Raw genomic sequence first — 20,508 nt, 5'->3', positions numbered from 1 at the left:
GCACAGCCCCTCCCCTGCAGAGCCCAAGGACAAGAGCTGCTGGGTCCCTTTCAGGGGCTCCTAGCCTCCTTCTGCCCCACATTCCCTGCAGCTGGGACACACACAAACACCAAGGAACATTGCTGGCAACGAGCAGGAGACACTGAGGCCTCTGTGCAGCTCTGGGCCACAAAAACAGCCCCAGCTTCAGCAGCTGCCATCATTTTGACAACGCTCACCTGCAGGAAATGCCCTCTGCCACTCTCCTGAGGAACTTTGGTCATGCAGCAAGGGAAGCCTCAGGATGTGTTCTGCTCATTTCTCCATGCAAAGGGACATTGCAAGAGCAAATTCACGTGCTGGAGAAATCCTAGAAAGGCCAGGAAAATCAGGGTTATGGGAAGAGTTTGGTGCTGTCATGTTGGTTACCAGCCTGTTCTACCCTACAGCCATGGCAGGGGTTGGTGTGTAAAGCAGCTTTAGCAGAAGAGGAGCTGCAGTTGTTTTGCTGGTGCCAAGAATTCCCATCCTTGGGAGGTTCATGCTCATAACCCATAGAGTAGCTCAGTCAGTTGGAGCAGGGTCCTGGTAATGCTAAGGTTGTGAGCTCAATTCTCAAACATACCATGTACTTGAGAGTCACATTTTTAGGATCCCTCTCAACCCAAATATAGTCTGTAATCTGGAAATAAATAGGAAAGTTCTCAGCTGAATTTTAAGAGAAGAGGTTTTACCATTGCAGAGCATTTTTGAGTTGCAGAGCAAGGGGGAGGGGGAGCATCTCAGCTGGCAGGTGTTGGAGAAGCAGCCCGAGTGGAACCGTGCCCGGCCCCGGCTGAGCGGCTCCTCCCGTGATCCAGCCCCGCTCGTTCCGCAGGGGTGCGGCGGGCAGGAGCCCCGGGGCTGTGCGGACACGGGGAAGGGGGAGCCGGGCGCTGCTCTCCGCTGAGGACTGCGGGGACTTTGCACCCCCGCGGGATGGGGGCACCGGGAGCGGCGGGATTTGGGGCTCCCAGGGTTGGCACGGCGCTCCCCGTGCCCCGGCCGGTTCCAGCCACGATCCAGCGCCTGCACGAGGAGATTCCGCCGCCGTTCTCCCGGGCGCGGTTCCCGGCAGAGCCCCGGCTCCCCGCGGCCGCAGCGGGATCGTGCCCGGAGTCCCATGGACGCTGCGGCCGGAGCAGGAGCGGCAGCGCCGGGCTCGGCCCCAGCGCCCGTCCCGGGGCGGCTCCTGCTGCCCGCGGCGATCCCGATCCCGATCCCGGCCCCGATCCCGCGATCCGCACCCTGCCGGCCCGGGGAGAGGCGGCACCGCTCCGAACCCCCAGCGGACACCGCCAAAACCCAGAACCGGCCCCTGGTACCACCTGAGCACCTCGGGCTCCACGCAGCACCGGGAGCAGTCCCTGGGCTGGACTCGGCGCAGCGCTCCGGGCGAGGATCCCGCTCCAGCCCGGGAGGAGCATTCCCGGATGGAGCGGGGTGGGAGCGGCTCTGCCGCAATTAAAGCGCGCGGGCGGGGCGGGGCCCGGGGGCGGGGCCTGCACAGGTGCGCGGGGACCCAGAGCGCATGCGCGGGGCGGGGCTGAGGCGATTTAAACGGCGGGGAGAGTCCAGCGGCGCCATTTGCTCCTCGACGATGCGCGTGGGCGGTTCCGACTGTCTTTTTGTTTTTGTTTTTGTTTTTATTTTTGTTTTTATTTTTGTTTTTGTTTCTTTCTTTTTTTTCTATACTTCTCTCCCAATGCTTCCTTCCCCTCTTTTACTTCTGTCTTCCCCTGCGTGCTCCTACACAGCTAACCCTACCCTATAACTGCATTTATAAGGTGGGTTTTCAGTATGTTTTTAGGGATTTTTTTCAAGTTTTTGTTCAAATTTTTTAGGTTTTTTGGGATTTTTTGTGGATTTTATTTCTATTTTGTGGGTGGTTTTGAGGTTTTTTTTCAAGGATTTATAATATTTTTTGGGAGCCTTTGGGGGGCTTTGGCGTTTTTGGGTGTGTTTAAAGTGGGGTTTTGTGGAATGTTTTTAAGATTCTTTCATGGCATTCTTCAGGAATTTTAAAAATACTTCTTTATGTTTTTAGTGTTTTGGGTATTTTTTCAGGATTTTTGGAGGGGGTTGGTTTTGAGGCAGTTTTTATGAATTTTCTGGGGGTTTTTGGGGGGAGATTTGAGATTTTGTGGGCTTTTTTTGGGTTGGTGTGGTTTCTTTGTTTTTTTTCCTTTTTTTTGTGTTTAGTGTTTGTTTTTTTTTTTTTTGTTTTGTATTTGGGGAATCACCTCAAAAATCCACCTCTGGGATTTTTGCTCTGTCCAGGGGGGGGGCTGCAGTTTGGGTTGTGCACCTGTACTATATAGTATAAGGTATATTGGGGAAAAATACTTTCAAATAATTTTTTTGTACTTAGAAACATTTCCTGAATTGAACTTTTGTGTAATGTATTACTGGACAGTAATAGAAGACCCTGAAAATCATGGTTCAGTTTATATTCAGAAATGAGATTTGAAGGACACTTTGTTACTGCCAGGCAAAAAAGCATAATAGAATTATCCTGCCTTTAAAACACATATTATAAAAATATTGATATCTAATTGTTTTTTTATCAGATCTGTAGTAAAGATCATATTCCACACAAGTGAACCATTAAATAATCACAAGGCATCAGAAGTAGATACAGCTTTTGCTACATGCAAACCCTGTTATTTCCCAAGTTCCCCCAGGTTTATATTTGACTAAGAAAAGCAACAAATAAAAACTTTATCATTTCAATAGAAGGGATTAATTATATGCATGCCAAAAGTTTATTACAAAGTCCTTGGAAAGAACAGTAATTCAAGAAGGTCTTGGTGTGCTCTGTGGCAACTCCTGTCATATTTCTAAGTGAGCTGCATAGAGCACTCAGTAATGAATGTAATTCTTTCCTTGGCCATTTAGAGGTTATTCTACTTTTCCTTTTATCTGGGTATTATAGGCTCAAGTATAATTGCTGCAATAAAGTGCCTTGAAAGCAATTTAGCAATGGTATTTCCATGCTCTTGAATACATCCAACAGCATATGCATGCCTACAGGAGATCAATAAAGGTTTTAGGACCCAGTTCTCTTGAGATATCCATGCAAAGGATGTCCATGGACTCAGCAACTCACTATCAGATTAATTCTAAAATGACTGTGGTATAATTTGATGAAAAGAAAGTGACCCATCCATAGTGCCATGAGATCTGAACTCAGGACTCCAGTCCTGTCATACTACACCAACATTTTCCTTAAAGCAAGTGCCAGGATGGAGAATTAATGTCAGAAGAGAAATGTCATAGAAAAATGCTGCATTGGGGGATTAAACAAATAGAGGCAAGGAAAGCCTTACAGGAAGCCCTTCCTTTGTGTAAAGGCTGTGAGCCTTCTCAACTTCCACTGAAATTGCTGTGGCTGTGCTTAGGACTTTTCAGGAGCAAACCCCAAATGTGTTCTCACCAGCTTTCCCACAGCACCAAGCTCTCCTCCAAACCCATAATATGTGTGCAGATCACACATTGCTGCATCGTTAGCAGCAGCACTGGCTTTGGGAAAATATTTCTATTGTTAACCCAGCTGACTTCAAAGAAAGTGAATTTCAGTAGCAATAGAGCATTTCTCTCCCCTAGTAAAGTCAGAAGACTCCTGATGCAATGTAGCAGCATCTACCTACAGAGCAGTAGAGATCTAATGGGACTTGTTAAATTTTCCAGCTGGGTTATATCAAGTGTAATTTAGTTGTGGTTTTTGAAGGCACAAGCTTTTCTATCTTGGTATACACTCAAAATACAGATCTTTTTCAAGAGATATTTTTCTCCTCTTGAAATATCAATCAAATGATTAAAGTGAGACAGATGCTGTAGACAGCTGTGAGAACACCTGCCTGGTTACAGATGATCACAGAGAGCAAATATTTCAGCACTTTCACTGGTTGCTCTTCTGGAATAGAGTGTTGCTGGTGGTAAGACTGAAATCTTGTATTGCCTTTCACTGACAAGATATAACTTCCATTTCCATGGGCTCATTTTACATATGTATTCTTGCACATGTAGAAATTTTAATCTGGTGTTTATGTTTGCATAGTTTGATTGAATTTGCTACATAAAGAACAATTTCAGCTATTTTTAGCAAAGGAAAGCCTGTTTGGGTTTCAGCAGAATGATAAGCCAAGCGTGCTTTAAATTCACTTTGCAATTACATCCTCTACAAAAATAGAGCAGGTAAACAATAGTCTAATTACTACAGATAATAAATGAGAATTTAGGAAGATGCATGAAACTAAATCTGTCATATTCTTCATTGTGTTACCATAAAATTACAGAGCACAGGTGCTCTTGAAAAAGATATTTGGGAAATGTTAATGTTCAGTGATGCACAAAGATGAATAGCTGGGATTTGTGGTGGTGTTATGCTGCAGTGCAATTTCAAGTAATGGTGGAATAGCACCTGTTCACAAATTCCAGTATGTTTTCTTGTATTACAGAGAACTTGCACATGTGTGCATCTGCAGATCTCAGTTCTGTTATCTGCACAGAATTACCAATGTCTTCTTTATTAGGAATATTTCTGAGAACTACTCAAAAGTGTGGAGCAGTAGAATTGTCCTGTACACAGCATGCACCTGAATATCCTCCATGGTAGGCCATTAATAAATTCCAGACTTTTCCAGGTTAGTTCTCTTATCAGCACACTGTATCAATCCACAATTTAAATTATTTATTTTCTTTGCTTAGTTTGTTTTGAAGTAGTGAGGGGGCACAATTTCAGGAATGCTTTCTCTAAGCACTACTTAGAAAAAATTGGATTTTTAATGTTGGCCATTATTGATTAAAATATAATTTGGACTGTGAATGTTTGACCTCACTAGGCTACAAAACTGTGTGACATGTGGGGTTCTGCTTAGTGAAAATTTTCCTGAGCAGCCAACGAAAACAACTGACTGCAATGACCCACAGAGAGTGCAAAGGAGGCCTGAAGAAAGAGGCTTTTCTGGATGAAGCAGCACATAAATGGACATGAGGGAAATAAGGGCCATGCAACATGAAGAGAGATGTCCCTTCTTTTCTGAACTCCTGTCTTCTCCTTTTGGCCTCCTCATTAGAAATTTCCTTGTAATTCAGTTGCTGGGACAATTTTTGTGAGGTTTGTTACACTGTGTTTAAAGAAAGACAAACACCATCCCAGCGAGGAGGAGCATTCCTAATTCAGGCTCTGTCTGAAGCTGTGTAAGATGAAATGGGAAGAGATTTTCTGGGTAGTGGGTTTCAATTTTTGTGAGAAAGCCAGCACACAGAGGAAAAGATGACAGGGCACCTTGAAAAACACTCACTCCAAAAGATGCTCCAGAATGTGATGAGAGCAACAATCCCTGTGCCAGCACGTCACCCACAGGGCAGCGGCTGCAGGGACAGGGCTGGGCTCCTCACAAAGGACCTGGGAGGAGGCAAGAGAAGGCAGAGTCAGCCAGAACTCAAGACAGGCTGGATGTAAGGAAAATATCCACTGTGTGTGTGGGATGAGCTCCTGCCATTCCACCAAATATACAAATATTCCACCACTTGAGCCCTCATTGTTAAACCATATAAAGACATAAAAAACCAGTAGAATTAAAAGAGATGGAAGAAACAGGTCTATTTTTTTATGTTCTGAAAACTGTTTCCCTTTCAAGAGACTATTTAAATAAAAAAAATAAGTGACACTAAGCAGGTCATTGCAAGATCAACTTTGTTGGATTATATTGAAAAGACTTGGCTGTGGGAGGGATTTTACATTCTAACTCTCCCCTGATTGTGGAAAAAAAGAGAATAAAAGGAAAGAAAAATGCAAAACCCCTTGGTGAAGACAGCAGTGTGAGTTCACTGTCACTGTAATCCATTAATCCCTCGGGTAAAGCAACATCCTTCCAGGCGGCAGGACTTTAGCTCTGATGGAAATGCTGACAGAATTGCTGCCCCTTCCTGCTGCTGCTTCCATCTCCACAGAATGAGAAATGTGCCAAATCTGCCGCAGACAGGCAGAGGCAGTGAGACAGCAGCAGCCAGCTGGCTGGGAAAGGGGCCCAGAGAATGTGTGCAGTGTCTCTTTTCCTTTGCCCTCTCCCGTCCGGCCTTGTCCGCTCCCAGCGGGAACTCTGCTCGCGACCCACCCGAGCCCGGCCCGCGCGGGGCCGAGCGCAGCGCCCCCCTCAGGCCGCGCGCCGCGGGCGTTGTGGCCGCACTCGGCGATCGGCGCCATGGCGGAGCTGCCGCTGCCCGCCGCGCTCAACGCCGGCGCCTTCCCCGCCAAGCTGTGGCGCCTGGCGAACAGCCCCCGCGTCCGCTCCGTGCGCTGGGACAGCCGGGGCCAGGGGCTGCTCATCGACCGCTCCCTGCTGGAGCGGGAGCTGCTCAGCCCGGGCGGCGCCCACGGAGCGGGCGGCGAAGGGGCGGGGCCGGGCCCGGACTCCTTCCAAGCCACGCACTTCGGCAGCTTCGTGCGCCAGCTGAACCTCTACGGCTTCCACAAGGTGCCGGGCGATGCCGGCGGCTGGCTCCACTACACGAATGCCAACTTCGTGCGCGACCGCCCCGAGCTGCTGCTCCGCATCCAGCGCCTGACCAGGGCCAACAGGCAGCGGCTGGCGGCGGGGCTGGAGGTGCGCAGCCGGCAGCCCGGCCGCTTCCAGCAGCCGCACACGGAGCGGCCGCTGCCCGCCTGCTGTGCCGGGCAGCCCCCCAGAGCCGGTGAGACGGGCTGCGAGCTGCGGGCGCCAAGGGTGCCGTGGGCTGTGGCCGTGGGCAGGGGCCGGCACAGGGGCAGGAGCGGCGCCGGGGCTGGTGCTGCTCCGTGCCCGGCCCTGGGATGCTTGGGGAGCTCTCCGTGAGTGCGTGTGAGCCGAGGGCTCGGTCGTGGTCAGACCCAGCGGGAGGGAGCCTCCTGGTCCTTTGGAATAGAAGGGAAGAGACCTGGCAGCTGGGTTTCTGGCAGTTGCTTCCTGCCAAGGAATGGCAGCAGGACAGTTTTCCAAGACAGTTGAACCAATAGGGGAGAGTTAAGCAGGCAAGGAACTGTGTTGAATGGCCCCAGAACATGTTTTTTTCTTTCATTACTTCTTTCTCACTCTGCTTGGGAGGATGGGAGTTTTTCTCTTCCCTGGCAAAAGTACAGTTGCTGCCGAAGGCCATGCAAAGCCCAATAGTGACCCAGCCTTCCCTTTGCTTCCTTTCTTCTTCCCTCACTGCTGCACAGCTCCCTCAGGCCAGAACCTCGCTGCTGCTGCTGCTGCTGCTGCTGCCTCACGGGAGGATTCAGAGCTGCATCCAGGCCCTTCCAGGGGATGTGCAGGTGCTCAGGAGTCTGAGGCTTCCCCACCAGCTGCCAAGAAAGTCTGTGCCTCCTCTGGACTTTCTGGGGCTTCACCAGTGGAACCATCAAGGGAGCTCATCCGCAAATTTAATCTGCGCAAGCTCACCATTCCGCTGGTTCGCATCGACCCTGAAGCTGCCTGCAGGGCCCTTCGAGAGGGCAGCAGCTGCAAATCTTCAGAGCAGCACAGCCCAGCCAACAGTGCTGCCTCACCTGGGGATTCAGAGGTGCCTCCAGGCCCCTCCAGGATGAGTGCAGCTGCTCAAGTGTGTGAGGCTTCCCCAGAACCTCCTGAGGAAGAGTTTGTCACCTCTGGACCTCTTGGGGCTTCATCAGTGGAGCCAGGCACAGACACATTTCAATTCCAGCCTGAGCCTGTCATTCCACGAGGTCCCGTGAACCACCAAAGCACTTTGGTGACAGTTCCAGAGAGCAGCAGCTGCACATTTCCTGAGCAGCACTTGCCATCCTACTGGCCATCAGGTAGGGGAAGAGTTTCTATCCTTGCTTTTCAGAACAATCATGAAAATTGACTGAAATATTTTCCTGCTGTGCTCTGTCATGGGTTGATCTCAAGTGCAAGTCAGGTAGAAATGTCAAGTGTGCTAGGAAATACAACCATGACAACAAAATTAATCTCAATCTGCTTTTTCTGTCCTTGCTGCCGTTTTGGAGTGGGTTCTTTGCATTTTCCAGACAGCCTCTCTGTAGGGGTGCAAGGGCAAGGCAAATAACCTTTGTCCACGACTGGTCAGTGTCAGGTAAACTCTTTTTTGGAATGAAGTCAAACTAGGACCCTGATGGGATATTGAGAGTTTGCAGGTTGTCTCTCCTTCAGATAATGTTATTAAAATTCCATGAGCTCTGTGCATCCCTGGAGCAGCTGCAGCTATAGAATTCAGCCTCACCCACAAGGATACTTTTTAGAAGAAACTCACAGTTTAAGTTTAGGATGTGTGTCTGCAGGTGTGGGCTCTTCCTGGGTGAATCCGCTTTCTGTGGTCTGTTATTATGAGAAACTGCAAAGCCACCAACTCCAAAAGCTGATGGGGAGATAGAAAAGGCAGTGATTATAAAGTGCTTTTGTGTATATGTAGATCAATTTTAAAATCCATCCTTTCATATACATACACATAATTTAGAAGAAAGATTTTTAAGAGGGAGAACTCACTCTCCCAATTCCCTGGGAAGTTTGAGTACGTTTCTGGAATTGAGGTTGCTGTGTGCTTCCTGTGGTGTTTGATCCAAGGCAGCATAGAGCTCCGTGTCCCAAAGCCACATTCTGGAGCCTGACCAATGTGTTTGAACTCTTGCAGCCACTCCAGGCACTTCAGCCCCCAGTGCTCCAGCTGGCTATGCTGGTTATGCACCATGGAGAGCCCCCAGGTGGCTCTGGGATACTCCTGGGGAAGAGGAATTGCCCCCCTTGGATCTGGACATGGTGCTTGAGACACTGGAGGAGATGCTTTCGTCCTCCCCGCCTGAAAGGTCTCCCTCTGCTCAGGTAACTCTGCTGAACAGGGATGAAAGGGGACTGACTGAGAGCTTTTGAAAGTTGTTACTTGGCTGAGAAGCAAAGGCTTCTTGAATTCAGTTGTGAATGGACAGGGAAGGATTTTCTTGGTAAAGTAAGGTTTCTAAAAGAAGAGGAATGAGAAAATCACTCCCCTGAGTGAGGATGAGAGGTGTGAGCCTGTGTTGGCCAAGTTTGAGTGCTCCTTTTCCTGGGAAGAATTCCTCCTGTGGGGCCATTTGTGATGAGGAAGTGAAAGCTTTGTGCATTCTACCAGTCTTTGTTTGATGGGAAAGAAGAGAAGAGTGTTTGGAGAATGGCACTGAAGGCAAAGTGTCCCATGCAGGGAGGGGCATGTGAGAGGTGCCTCTGTTGCAGCAGCAGATGTGGGCTCTGCCTCTTTTGTGTTGGAAGGCCAAGGCAAAGCAAGGGCTGGGCTGCAGCTGCTGCTGCTGTGTGAGCCCTGCCGTGTGTGTAGGTGCTCCCAGAGCCATGTTTGGGGATGGGCTGGAGCTGCAGCTTTCTTGTCCTCTCAGTAAGGTGGTGCCTGCAGTCCAGTTTCTATCTGGGAAATCCTTAGCTGGGCAAAATGCCCAGTCTTGCTCTCCATGTTCCAGAGCTCAATCACCTTGCTGTTGGGCATCTGTATGGGAAGAGATGTGTGTTCCCATGCAGTCTCTGCAAAGCTGCAGCCTGGATGAGACTGTTCTGCACAGGGCTGTGGAGGGAGGAGCACCTCCCTGATCCAGGAACTGGCAGGACTCCTTCCTTAGCAGCCATCCATGTGTTCAGTGTCACCCCCACATTCAGCATTGTCAGCTTTGACAGCTTTTGGACCATGTTGGAGGAGTCAAATCTGACTTTTGAAGGTGTTTGTGGCCCAGATTTCTTGTTAGGAACAAGAGATTAGGTATGTGAGCCACGGAGTTGTTGGACCAGATGTATTGTGTAGCTGGTGAGAAGGGTTTATTTCTTTCTGTTTCTCTTTCAAGGGGAATATTAATGTTGCCTCTGAGCCTTCAGAAGGGGAGCCTGTGAACAACGCTGCAGCAGAGGGAGGTTTGCCTGGCACTGAGAGCTCTGGGAACAGTTCCCAGGAACCCGAGGAGCTTGGTAAGGACAGAGCCCCCATTGGTTTAGAGAGATGTGAGAGGGCTGCTCTGAGCCTGCCTCTGACAGGCAGGGAGATCAGAAGAGTTGAGTTCTTGTCTGCAGGGTTGGTGCTTCCCATGCCTTTAGTTCAAATCCTGCACTGAGACAACCTCCCCAAGCCCTGCCCTCCTCGCTTCTCCAGAGGCTCTGACACTGAGTCCTCTGGTGTGGCAAGAGAGCCAGGAATAAACCTGACCTTGTGGGATTTGTGTCACCAAGCTGGGTATCCCAATTTGGATTCATAACTCAGCTCACAGCACCCTTCAGTTTCAGCCATTTCAGTGAGGACTGAGGTCTCTCTGTCAGCACAGAGAAAGAACAAGGCTGGGCTTCTTTGTGGGAGCTGGGACTGTGTGTTTCAAGCTCTCATGGGAGCCATTTGCACTGCGAGTGCTGTGAGTTTATTGGGAAACTTCAAAAGATCAAATGTTTTGAAAACTTGGAAGGATTCCAGCTCTTTAAAGAGCAGGCCTGAAATTCCCAATTGAGAGTCTGCCTTCCAGGCCATCTCTTACAGTCTTTGACAGAAGGACAGTAACTTCCAAAGGGAAAGATGGACGGAGGCCAATATTGACTGGGTGTTCCCTTTGCTTCCCAGATATCCATCTGATCTACCTTGCCAGGAGGGCTGCCCTGCGTGCCAGGGAGAAACCGGGGGAGAGCCTGTGACCATCGGGCAGGTGGAACCCCTCTGTTTATAGATACATTTATAGACTTCCATAGTTATATTTTTATATCCATGTAGTTACTTTTATAGATTTTCAGATTTACATTTATATATGTATAGGGTAATATTAATATATATATGTTATTATTTTTATTAGTAGCAATACATTTTAATAATTATTAGTTAAATATTTATATTTATATTTATATTTATATTTATATCTATATTTATATTTATATTTATATCTATATTTATACATATTTCTTTAGTTAAAGGTAAACGGAATTTAGATCCACAGATTGAGCTGTGTAGGGCTAGGCTGCATTTTTAAGGTGTTTCCCCTCTCTGATTCCTTTTCCATCTCTTGTTTTTCCCCTGTGTCCTCTGTCCCCTGTTGCTGTGCTGGTCCGAGCTGGGGCCGGGCCGGGCGGAGCAGCAGTTCCAGCCCCGGGTGTCCCTGGAGCGGTGGCAGCTGCCGCTGGCCCCAGGCAGAGTCCCCTGAGGAGCTGCTGAGGGACGGTGAGACTGAGGGGCTGAGGGGCTGAGGGGGCGCTGGCACTGAAGGGACGGTGACCTTGAGGTGCTGCTGGGGCTGAGGGTGTGGGGCAGCTGAGGGCAATGGTGGCACTGAGGGGACAGGGAAGTGGCACAGGCTGAGGGGGTGACGGGTCTAAGGGGATGGGATGGGTCAGAAGGGACTGAGGGGGTGAGAGGACTGTGGGGTCTGAAGAAACTGAAGGGGACTCGGGGTTTGCCGAGAGCATGGCGGGGCTGAGGGGATGGAGGGGCCAGCAGGGAGCACAGAGGGGTCCGGGACTGCAGCTCTGCCGGGCCTTGGAACCAATTCCTGAGGCTCCGTTTTTGCCACAGCTGCAGTGAAGACATTGAAGACAGCAGGAGGAGTGACAGGAGCCAGCAGGGAGAAGCCAAAGGCCCCGAGCAAGAGCAGTGAGCAGGAGCTGCTGCTGGCACAGAGGCTGGTGAGGCCCCAGGGCCGGTGGGGCAGGGTGGGGTGAGGGTGCCGTGGGCTGTGGCCGTGGGCAGTGCCCGGCACAGGGGCAGGAGCGGCCCTGCCCGTGCTGGGGCTGCTCGGCGCAGCTGCCCCGGCCGGCACAGGGGCTGTCCTGGGGCAAGGCAGCTGTGCCGGCAGGGCCCGGGAGCTGTGCCGGCTGTGCCGGGGCTGCGGGACAGTCCCGCCGCGCTGCGCTCGCCACACCCTGGCCCCTCGGCCTGCTGCTGCTTTCCAGCAATCCTGGAGGGGCTCTGAGATTTTCTCTTCCCTGATGGAAGTGCAGGTGCTGCCAAGGGAAAGGCCCTGCTCCTGACTCAGTGTTCTCTTTGCTTCCCAGATGTCCCATCTGCTGTCCCTGTCCAGGAGAGCTGCTCTGCACGGGACGAAGGGACGGAGGGAGAGGATTTGAAGATGGGGATGCTGGAATCCAATTTTCTATTTTGAGTTCTCTTTAAAGATACATGGACTTACACATAGAGAGGGATAATTATATGGATATTTTCATATGTGGGTTACTATTTATACAGGAATATTTCCATGTCTGTTATATTAATGGATATACTGTGTATATATACATATATGTGTAATTCCATATATGTATATATGTATCCAAAAATGCTACTTGTATAACGTATGATAAATACATGTGTATTTTGTTATATCTGCCTTTAGTTCTATATTCCGGGTTTTCATTTGTGTAGATAATCTATTTGTATTTATACAGTTACCGGTATATGAATTTTAAATGGGTGTATTGGTATTTTCATAGGTATATATGTTCTATTTTTATGTTTTTCTTTGTATATTGATCTATTTATATGTATATGTATTTACATGTGTGTGGAGATGTATGGCTGTATATTTGTATTGATGTAGTTGCATGGATATTTATATTTGTACAGTGCTATTAGTATTATTGATGAGTTTGGTTTATATATCTATTTACATATAGTATATAATATATAATATTTAATCTATATGTAGACCAGTAGATTGTTACAGTTTTATATATTTATATATATGTGCATACACATGCATTCTATTTAAACATGTATGGAGTAGTATAGTTGTATAACATTATCTGTTGAGTTCTTAGTGTAGGGCTATTTAGAGTGGGAGTGTATATGTTCATGTTTTTATATGGGCTGTACAGTTGTATGTAATAAATTAAGTTGTTAAGCACCTAAGTGATCTTTGTGTATATAGTGAGTTGATTTAGAGTTTGGCAATAAATTCAGTTTTTGTTAACTGAAGTTGAGATTTGTATATTTTTCATAGCATTGGTTTAGTAATGTAATAAATCTCTTTTTTTAACATTCACTGAGATCTGTATAGTTCTGTATTGTCAGCGTGGGTGTAGCAATTTGTAATAAATGACATTTTTCAACTGAAATCGATTCTTGTGTATGTGTTGATCAGCAGTGCAGCTGTAACAATCTGCAAGAAATGGCATTTGCCAGCTGAGATGGGTGTTGTGTGATTTGTGCTATCCAAAGCAATGAGCAGATGTAAAGGTGATGATGCTGGGGGATTTTGGCCATGAAAATCTCCAGCCATGCCCAGCACATGCCCTGTGTGCACTCAGGCTGGGCAAGGAAAGCGCAGATTTGGGATGGCAGCAGAGCCACACATTTCCTAAGAACTCCCTGCAAAGCCTGCTGAGAAAACTCTGGGACTCCACTGAGTGTAGAACTGCTCTGCGAATTTTCAGATCATTCAATTGATCTTTGGTTCTTTATATGCAAACATATCTATATATATCTGTGTGTGTGTGTGTGTGTGTGTGTAGGCAGTACTTAGTGACATGGAACATACTTGATTGTGGAAACTGAAATGGATTTTTCTATCTTTATCTATAGAGTCAGCAGAGTTGCACCATTCTGTAGCCATCATTGACTTGAAATTGGTCATTGTACATAAGCATCGCAGTCATAGCAATCTGTAATAAATTTCCCCTTGAAACTGCAATTGGCTTTGGGGCACTTCTCATTTCCATGATGAGTGACCACATCAATGTTTTCCCAATATCTTCAGTGATCATTAAGCATTGGTGAGTGTATGACAGGCTGTGGCACCCAATTCCTCACAGGTCTGTCAATCTGTGGGTAATAGAACCTGTCTGAGGTTATTTGTCTGTGAGTTGTGGTCCATGTCTAGAACCCCCTCAGGCAGCACCCTGGCTGGGGAGAGGAAAAATGTAATGGGATTATGATATTTATTCTCTTTTCACACATATTTGCACTAAGATGCAGCCTCAGCTTAGTAAGGAAAATGATAGATTTTCTTTAGTGTGGAATATACTGGTGTAAGAATAGCCACAAACTAAGCTGTAGGAACAGTTCTTGGTCTTAAGAGGACACTGGGTGCAAGAAAGCAGCACAATGTTAATGATTCACCTCTTAGGTAAAACCAAAACGGTTCATGGTGTAAATCTACCTGGTGATGGAAATAACCAATGGGCTGGGGCTGAAGTCTGGGAGTCAAACATTTGAAAAAGAGACCTGGCAAAGCCAGTCCAAGGTGCAGGCAGGCACTGGGCTCAAGGCAAGAGGGAGCTTGTCCTGGCAGCCCTGGGAGGGACTGCAGGCAGAGGAGCTGCCGGCGGCAGGGAGCAGCTCCTGCTGGCACTGCAAGGGAAGGAGCGGCAGCGTGCAGGAGGAGCGGGCACATTGCTGATGGACAACGGAGCTGCTCCTGAGCCACCAACGGGACCCTCCTGGCACTGCAGTTACTGCTCAGTGCCAGGGTAATCCAAGCTGGAAGCCAAAGCCCGAGCAAAAAGACATCATAGTTGAAGTCGGATTCGAAATCAGAGTTGAAGTTATTGAAGTTATTGAAGATATTCAAGTCATTGATTGTTCTCACAGCTCAGCCTTATATACTGTTGCAGCCCCAAGCAATCGCAGCTCTCAAGCAGTCACATCACCAAGTCAGAATTTCCCCCCAGTTACAGAATCAGCCTATTGTTTCCATTACTTGGCAGCCTTACAAAACCGCGTAATTTCAAAAAACTCATAGCTGCACATGAAGCTCTTTCCTTCATAGCTGTGGTTTCTTGTTCCATAGTCTGTACCCTACCAAGGCCAGAATATCTTGACCAGCTGTGCTCTCTCTTCCACATGCCACTTGTTCTGCTATATCAGTCCTGTCTTTTTTACATTTGTTCTGGTATCTATTCTTCCTTCCAGTCAGAGGCTTATCAGCAGATAAGTCAGATTGCTTCAGAAAATGCTTGACATGGTTTGACATTAGGATTAGATTCTGCCTGTATTTAACAACACTCTTTAGACAGTATTAACTGTACGTCATGCTTTTTCTTACATTATTTGTACAGACTTACTTAAAAATAAATGTGAAAAAAATGAATGAAAACTTGCACAACTTGAATAAGAAGTTACTGAGTCATAGCCATTGAGTGTATAAAATGGGTTAGTAGTTGTCATATGTGTTTCTGTGTTTTTATTCTCAACTCTAAGCTAAGTTTCTTTCGGATCCGTATCTTGCTTTCTTGCCTGTTCTGACGTGCAACATTCTCAGGCAGATCTAGGGAATTCCTCAATGCAAACATTCTTTTTCTATTTTGAAAACTGACTTTTTTTCTTACCTGCAGATCATAGACCATGTCAGGAGAGGATGTTTTTCCCGTATCTTTTCCCTGCTTTATTCAACACTTCTCAGAGTATGTAAGAATTACCATGTAACACGGGAAATGCAAGTTTGTCCATTCAGGCTTTACTCATCCTGCAATTCTTGAGGCTTAGAGAGGGATTATCCATTAGTTCCTGAGGAAAGCAGTTCTTGACCATACCAGCCCAAAGAGCACTGTCTAAAATCATGTTCTCCAGTTCTGGGCCCCTCAGTTTAGGGAGGATGTTGAGATGCTTGAGCGTGTCTGGAGGAGGCAATAAGGCTGATGAGGGGCTTGGAGCACAAGCCCTGTGAGGAATGGCTGAGGGAGCTGGGGTTGTTTAGCCTGGAGAAAAGGAGACTCAGGGGTGACCTTATCACTCTTTACAACTCCCTGAAAGGTTTTTGTAGTCAGGCGGGTTTGGGCTCTTTTACCAGGCAGCAGAACAAGAGGACACAGTCTTAAGCTGTGCCAGGGAAGATATAGGCTGGATATTAGGAAAAGACTGATAAAGTATTGGAATGGTCTGCCCAGGGAGGTGGTGGAGTCACCATCCCCGGATGTGGTTAGAAAAAGAGACAGGACGTGGCATTTGGTGCCATGGTCTAGTTGGGGTCTTAGGGCATTGGACTTGATGATCTTGAAGGTCTCTTCCAACCTAGTAATTCTGTGAATTCTATTATATTGTTTAATGCTACTTTTGCCCATCCAATCAGGATGCTAAGAGGAACAATTTGGAGCTCCTGAGAGCATTCAGCTGTTTATTGCAGCTTGCAGAATGAGTGATGAGGTAAGAGAGCTGCATAGACAGGTACAACAGGCATTTGCTGCAGTTTGTAATTTAAGAACTCCACTTACAATTATTTCTTATCACATATGTTTTTAGGCTGTGTTTAATGTAACTTGCAAAGAAAACATGAATTATTGATTGTGTTGTTACTTGTGTTTGTCTATAGAGAAAATACAGCTATCCTAGTTTCGTGAGGAGTTTGTCTCCTCAAAAATTCTAATGCAGACATTCATTTGGGATGTATGTAAGATGTCATAATGTAACTGTTTCAAATTCTTACTCTAATTTATTTTCTTTAAACCTTAAAAATATTGATTGATTGATCAATCGATTGCTTGCAGAAACCCTTGGAATACTTTTCAGACTGGCTGAGAAATTACAAACACGCTTTTCTGGAATGCTTGTACAAACACAGTTACTGAGGCTGCTGTGAATGTGCAGGAGCTTTTCACAGATGTTGGACTCTTCCTATGGGGCACAGGCATTAGCACAGAGGAATTAGCACAGGTGGTTTTGACACCACCCTGTTTGCAGTAGTCTACAACCCGTGATTAACCCTGCCCCACTGACAGTTCCCTGGCATGTGCAGATGCCTCCAGGTGGCCAGAAGAGACATCAGGCTCCTTGGCAGCGTTCCCAAAAAGGCCACAGGACAAATGGGAACATCACTCTCACTCACCCAGCCAGACTGTCCCACAGACTCTGAATTTGGGCATTGCAGGGATCAATCCAACAGATCACCTGCACTTCTCCAAAGCCTGAGCAGAGCTTTGCTGAGAGTTCAGCACTGCCCACAGTGCCTGGGGCTGACACTGAGCGAGCCCTGCATGGGCTGCTGCCCCAGCACCATCCAAGGCTGCCTGGCTGGCACAGCAGGAGCTGGTCCCACTGCCAGGGGTTTATCCCGTCCCTGGAGGAGCTCTTGGAGCCCTGAGAGGAGCACACGGCACTGAGCACGGGCTGCTGAACTTCCATGTCCTTGTTCGTGACACTCTGGGACAGGCTCGGATCAACGGGCCAGAATGATCTGAGCAGGGCAGATGCTGGTTTTATCCACACCTGGGCCAAACAGCACCGTAGGAAAAGTATCACTGGCAGCTGTTCTTGGTTTGGCCATTTTTATGGTGAGCAACATGTTTGTATCCCAATTCAGCTTTATTTGACTGTGCACTTTCTGGGAGCACTAAAATTATTTTCACAAACATAAGAAAATTGTATGACTGTAATTTTAAGTGCATATGAAGCTAAATGTAAACAATCCTTATATTAGATAGGAGTTGCCTGCCTTAAAGAACCTATGACTTTGCACCTATTATTTCACTGATTTTGTATCTTTCAGAGGAAGCAGCACAGTTCATTTGAACGAAGCCCTTCCTTACACTTAAGAGAAAAAACAAGTTGTATGAGAGCTCTGCCAGCTGTGAATGCATGAAGAATTGTACTGCTATGGAAAGTGTACACTATTTAACTACATTTTTAGGAGAAGAGCTAGTATATAAATTCATTAATGAAGGAAAGTACCGGAATTTGAATTTTTCTTGTATAATATCAATTTCCCAATAGGTTTTGTGACTGTATTTTTCCCTGTATGCAGACTTCCCTGGCAGTGACATCTGTGCTGAGTGCTGGATTGGATATCTTGGTCTGGGGAGATGCCTTTAGTTCATGGCACACACAGGTCTCAAGAGGGTGTCCGGGTGTCCCTGTGCTCTGGCACCAGCTGAGGTGTGCAGCACTTCTAGGGCTGCCTCCAGGTGTGATGAGCTCGAGTTAAAGCTGTGCCTTCTGCTGAGCAGCTGCTGCCACCTGACAAGGAACAGCTTGGCCTAATATAATAAACAGAGGCATCTACATTTCTTACTAATCCCAGGGTCTGATAGAATGGTTCTTCATCCTGCTGTGATCACTGAATCACAGGGTTAATTTCTACAAATGTCCCACTTTGTCTGCTTTATCCCTGCCAGCTCCATGAGCCTCGATATCCTGCTGCTCAACTTCCTTGAGAAAAACTGTCCTTTCCTTGGAACAAGGTTCTTCACTAACAGTTTGACTCAAAAGTTGCTCACTGATGTCTCTCTGATTCCCAAGTTATTTCAGATCTACAGCTGCCTTTTAGGGATATACCCTGCTGCTCATTTGATTTCTGAGGGATCTTCTTTTACCATTTTCAGGATTGAGCTAGAAGAAGCAAGTCAAGGTTCAAGGGAAGGACTTGTGTTTCCTACTTCATCCAGGGTCATTTAATTTGAAAAGTTTTAGACTTGGATTTTGAACAGTGAATTGTCTTTGGGCCAGATTTAAAAATCTCTCAACACACTCATGTTTTCAACATGCAAGCTTTTACACTCAGATTAGTCTCTTTCACTGAATGTTAGTAAAAAATTGAATGGGTGATGAGCCCTCCATTTAGTGTTTTTCCTTAATGAAAATTCCATAGTGATGCTGAATAAAGTGCTTGATTTGGATACTCCTGGAAACTCCATGCTTTCTTTCTCCCCTTCCTTCCTTCAATGTATGGAATACCAACATTTATGTCATGAGAGTTTTTCCCCATGTGTTTGTTTGAAGATCATGCATGTAGTAATGTTAAAATCATCTGATATAGAATCATTTTCCCACATACTTAATTTTTGCCTCCAACTGCATCCCACCTAGACATCTTTTTCACCTACTTCCACTCTGATAATTGACCAGTCTTTTCTCTCTTGGATCACTAATTTGTCCAAATAAGACTAAAATGCAATGATCCCTTGAAACATGGTCATCTAGTCACTATAGTTTATATTTCCCCATTTATTAGGTATCAGGACTTAATTCTGACATGTAATAAATAGTATTTCAGCTTGAAGAGGCAGAGGACATGAATTCAATTGAAATCAGTGCATTAATTTTGTCTTCAGAATTCCTCATGAACTGTTTCAAGTTTGGATGAACAATTAATGCATCAGTGACTTTAACAGACAGGGAAAAGATGATGATGAGTAAGCAAATAATGGCTTGCTTCAGCACACAGCAGGCTGAAGTTTAAAAAGTGAATTTCATCATGTTTTGGAGGTTTTGAAGAAGAAAAGGGAGAATAAAAATCTTTAAACCTTTGCAAGTCTCCTACATAATTATGCCAGTGTTAATGTGAGAATCTACAGAGTATCCTGCTTAATGATATACGTAGGTGTGGAGGTTTTTTATTCATTCATGGGTATATTTGTGGAAATAATCATAGATAAATGACTTTTTTCTAACCCTTTACAGGAATATTTACATCTGATGTACATTCATGCTCTAAACTCTATGTGCTGTGGAAAGAACACTAGTGCTTAGATAGCATGGTTTCCTTCCAGAAAACTCTTTTTTCCTATTGATTTGAAACTTGTGCCCTGTTCTGCCTGGGTCAGCACAGCAGTGCCACTCTGTCTCCAGATGGAAGTTGTCTTTCCCTTTCTTCATCCTGTTCTGAAATCACCTTGAATTCCTGCCTCCCACAGCTCTGCCCACTGACAAATAAGTGCAGCACCAGTCCATTGTCTCCATACCTGTGCATTATTTGATGCCATTCTGCAGAACCTGGTGGAGATGTGTGGGCTGTGAAAGTATTCAAGGATTTCTGTATTTTCACACCTGAATATTGTCACAAATTTAATAATGCCTCTTCTGCCTAATGCAAACTGTTTAAATTCATATGAAGTTCAAAAACACATCTATAATTATTATCATAAAAAATTTAATTTTGCCACAATACTTTCTTCAAATGTGCACAATTTCATATTAGAGGTACTGGGCTTCCACCTCGTACTGAAATATTTTAATTCAAAGGATAAACCAAGAGGCTTGAAGAAAAGAATGGACCAGATGAAAGCCTCTCTAAATACCATACAAGTCCAAATGAGCAAAGGAGTTATCAACAGTGAAATTTCTTTATTTTCAAGTTCAATACTAACTTCTTTCTACTTCTAAAACTTCCTATACTTCTTCCATCTAATCCTACATTTTCAACAAATAATCAACTGCTCAGTTCCAATGTAAACTACAGTTCTATATTAACCTATATAATCCTAAAAGCCTAATCTCAAATTTGAAAGAAAAATCCAGATGTCACTGGTTTTTATGGCTGAAGCAGATGTGTGGTGCCAGGACTCCACTTATTGCTTGTCAAATTCAGATATTCGACTCTGAATATGGGACAGCTTTTTGTGGAGGTACTGGCACCTACTCTTCATTTCAGAGTAGCTGGGGCTACCCTGTGAAGGAGAAAGCAAAAGAAAATTAGGGCATGCAAACATTTCTGCAGAGTTTAGAATCTGATGTCCTTTGCTTTAAAAAAGCCTTGAGCCACACTCAGCAGTAACCATGTCCCTGCAGGTCTGGTGCCACACATACCTGCTGCAACTGCTGATAATGTGTCAGGATTCG

The 20,508-nt window shown here is 46.1% G+C and overlaps 1 protein-coding gene across 1 annotated transcript; it reads left to right on the top strand.

Annotated features, from left to right (window-relative positions):
• Nucleotides 1-6,227: 6,227 nt before the first annotated feature.
• On the top strand, nt 6,228-10,786 carry LOC306815613 (heat shock factor protein 5-like; the record flags this gene model as incomplete). The annotated part of the gene is made up of 4 exons (XM_079332183.1): nt 6,228-6,717; nt 8,665-8,843; nt 9,845-9,965; nt 10,603-10,786. The coding sequence occupies 4 exons, from the start codon at nt 6,228-6,230 to the stop codon at nt 10,671-10,673; spliced, it is 861 nt and encodes a 286-aa protein (XP_079188309.1). The 3' UTR covers nt 10,674-10,786.
• Nucleotides 10,787-20,508: the final 9,722 nt, after the last annotated feature.

The sequence above is a fragment of the Erithacus rubecula genome (assembly GCF_903797595.1).
Source record: "Erithacus rubecula genome assembly, contig: scaffold_171_arrow_ctg1, whole genome shotgun sequence".
Taxonomy (NCBI): Eukaryota; Metazoa; Chordata; class Aves; order Passeriformes; family Muscicapidae; genus Erithacus; species Erithacus rubecula.
Note: the sequence above shows the minus strand (reverse complement) of the source record. Positions and strands in the feature narration are given on the sequence as shown.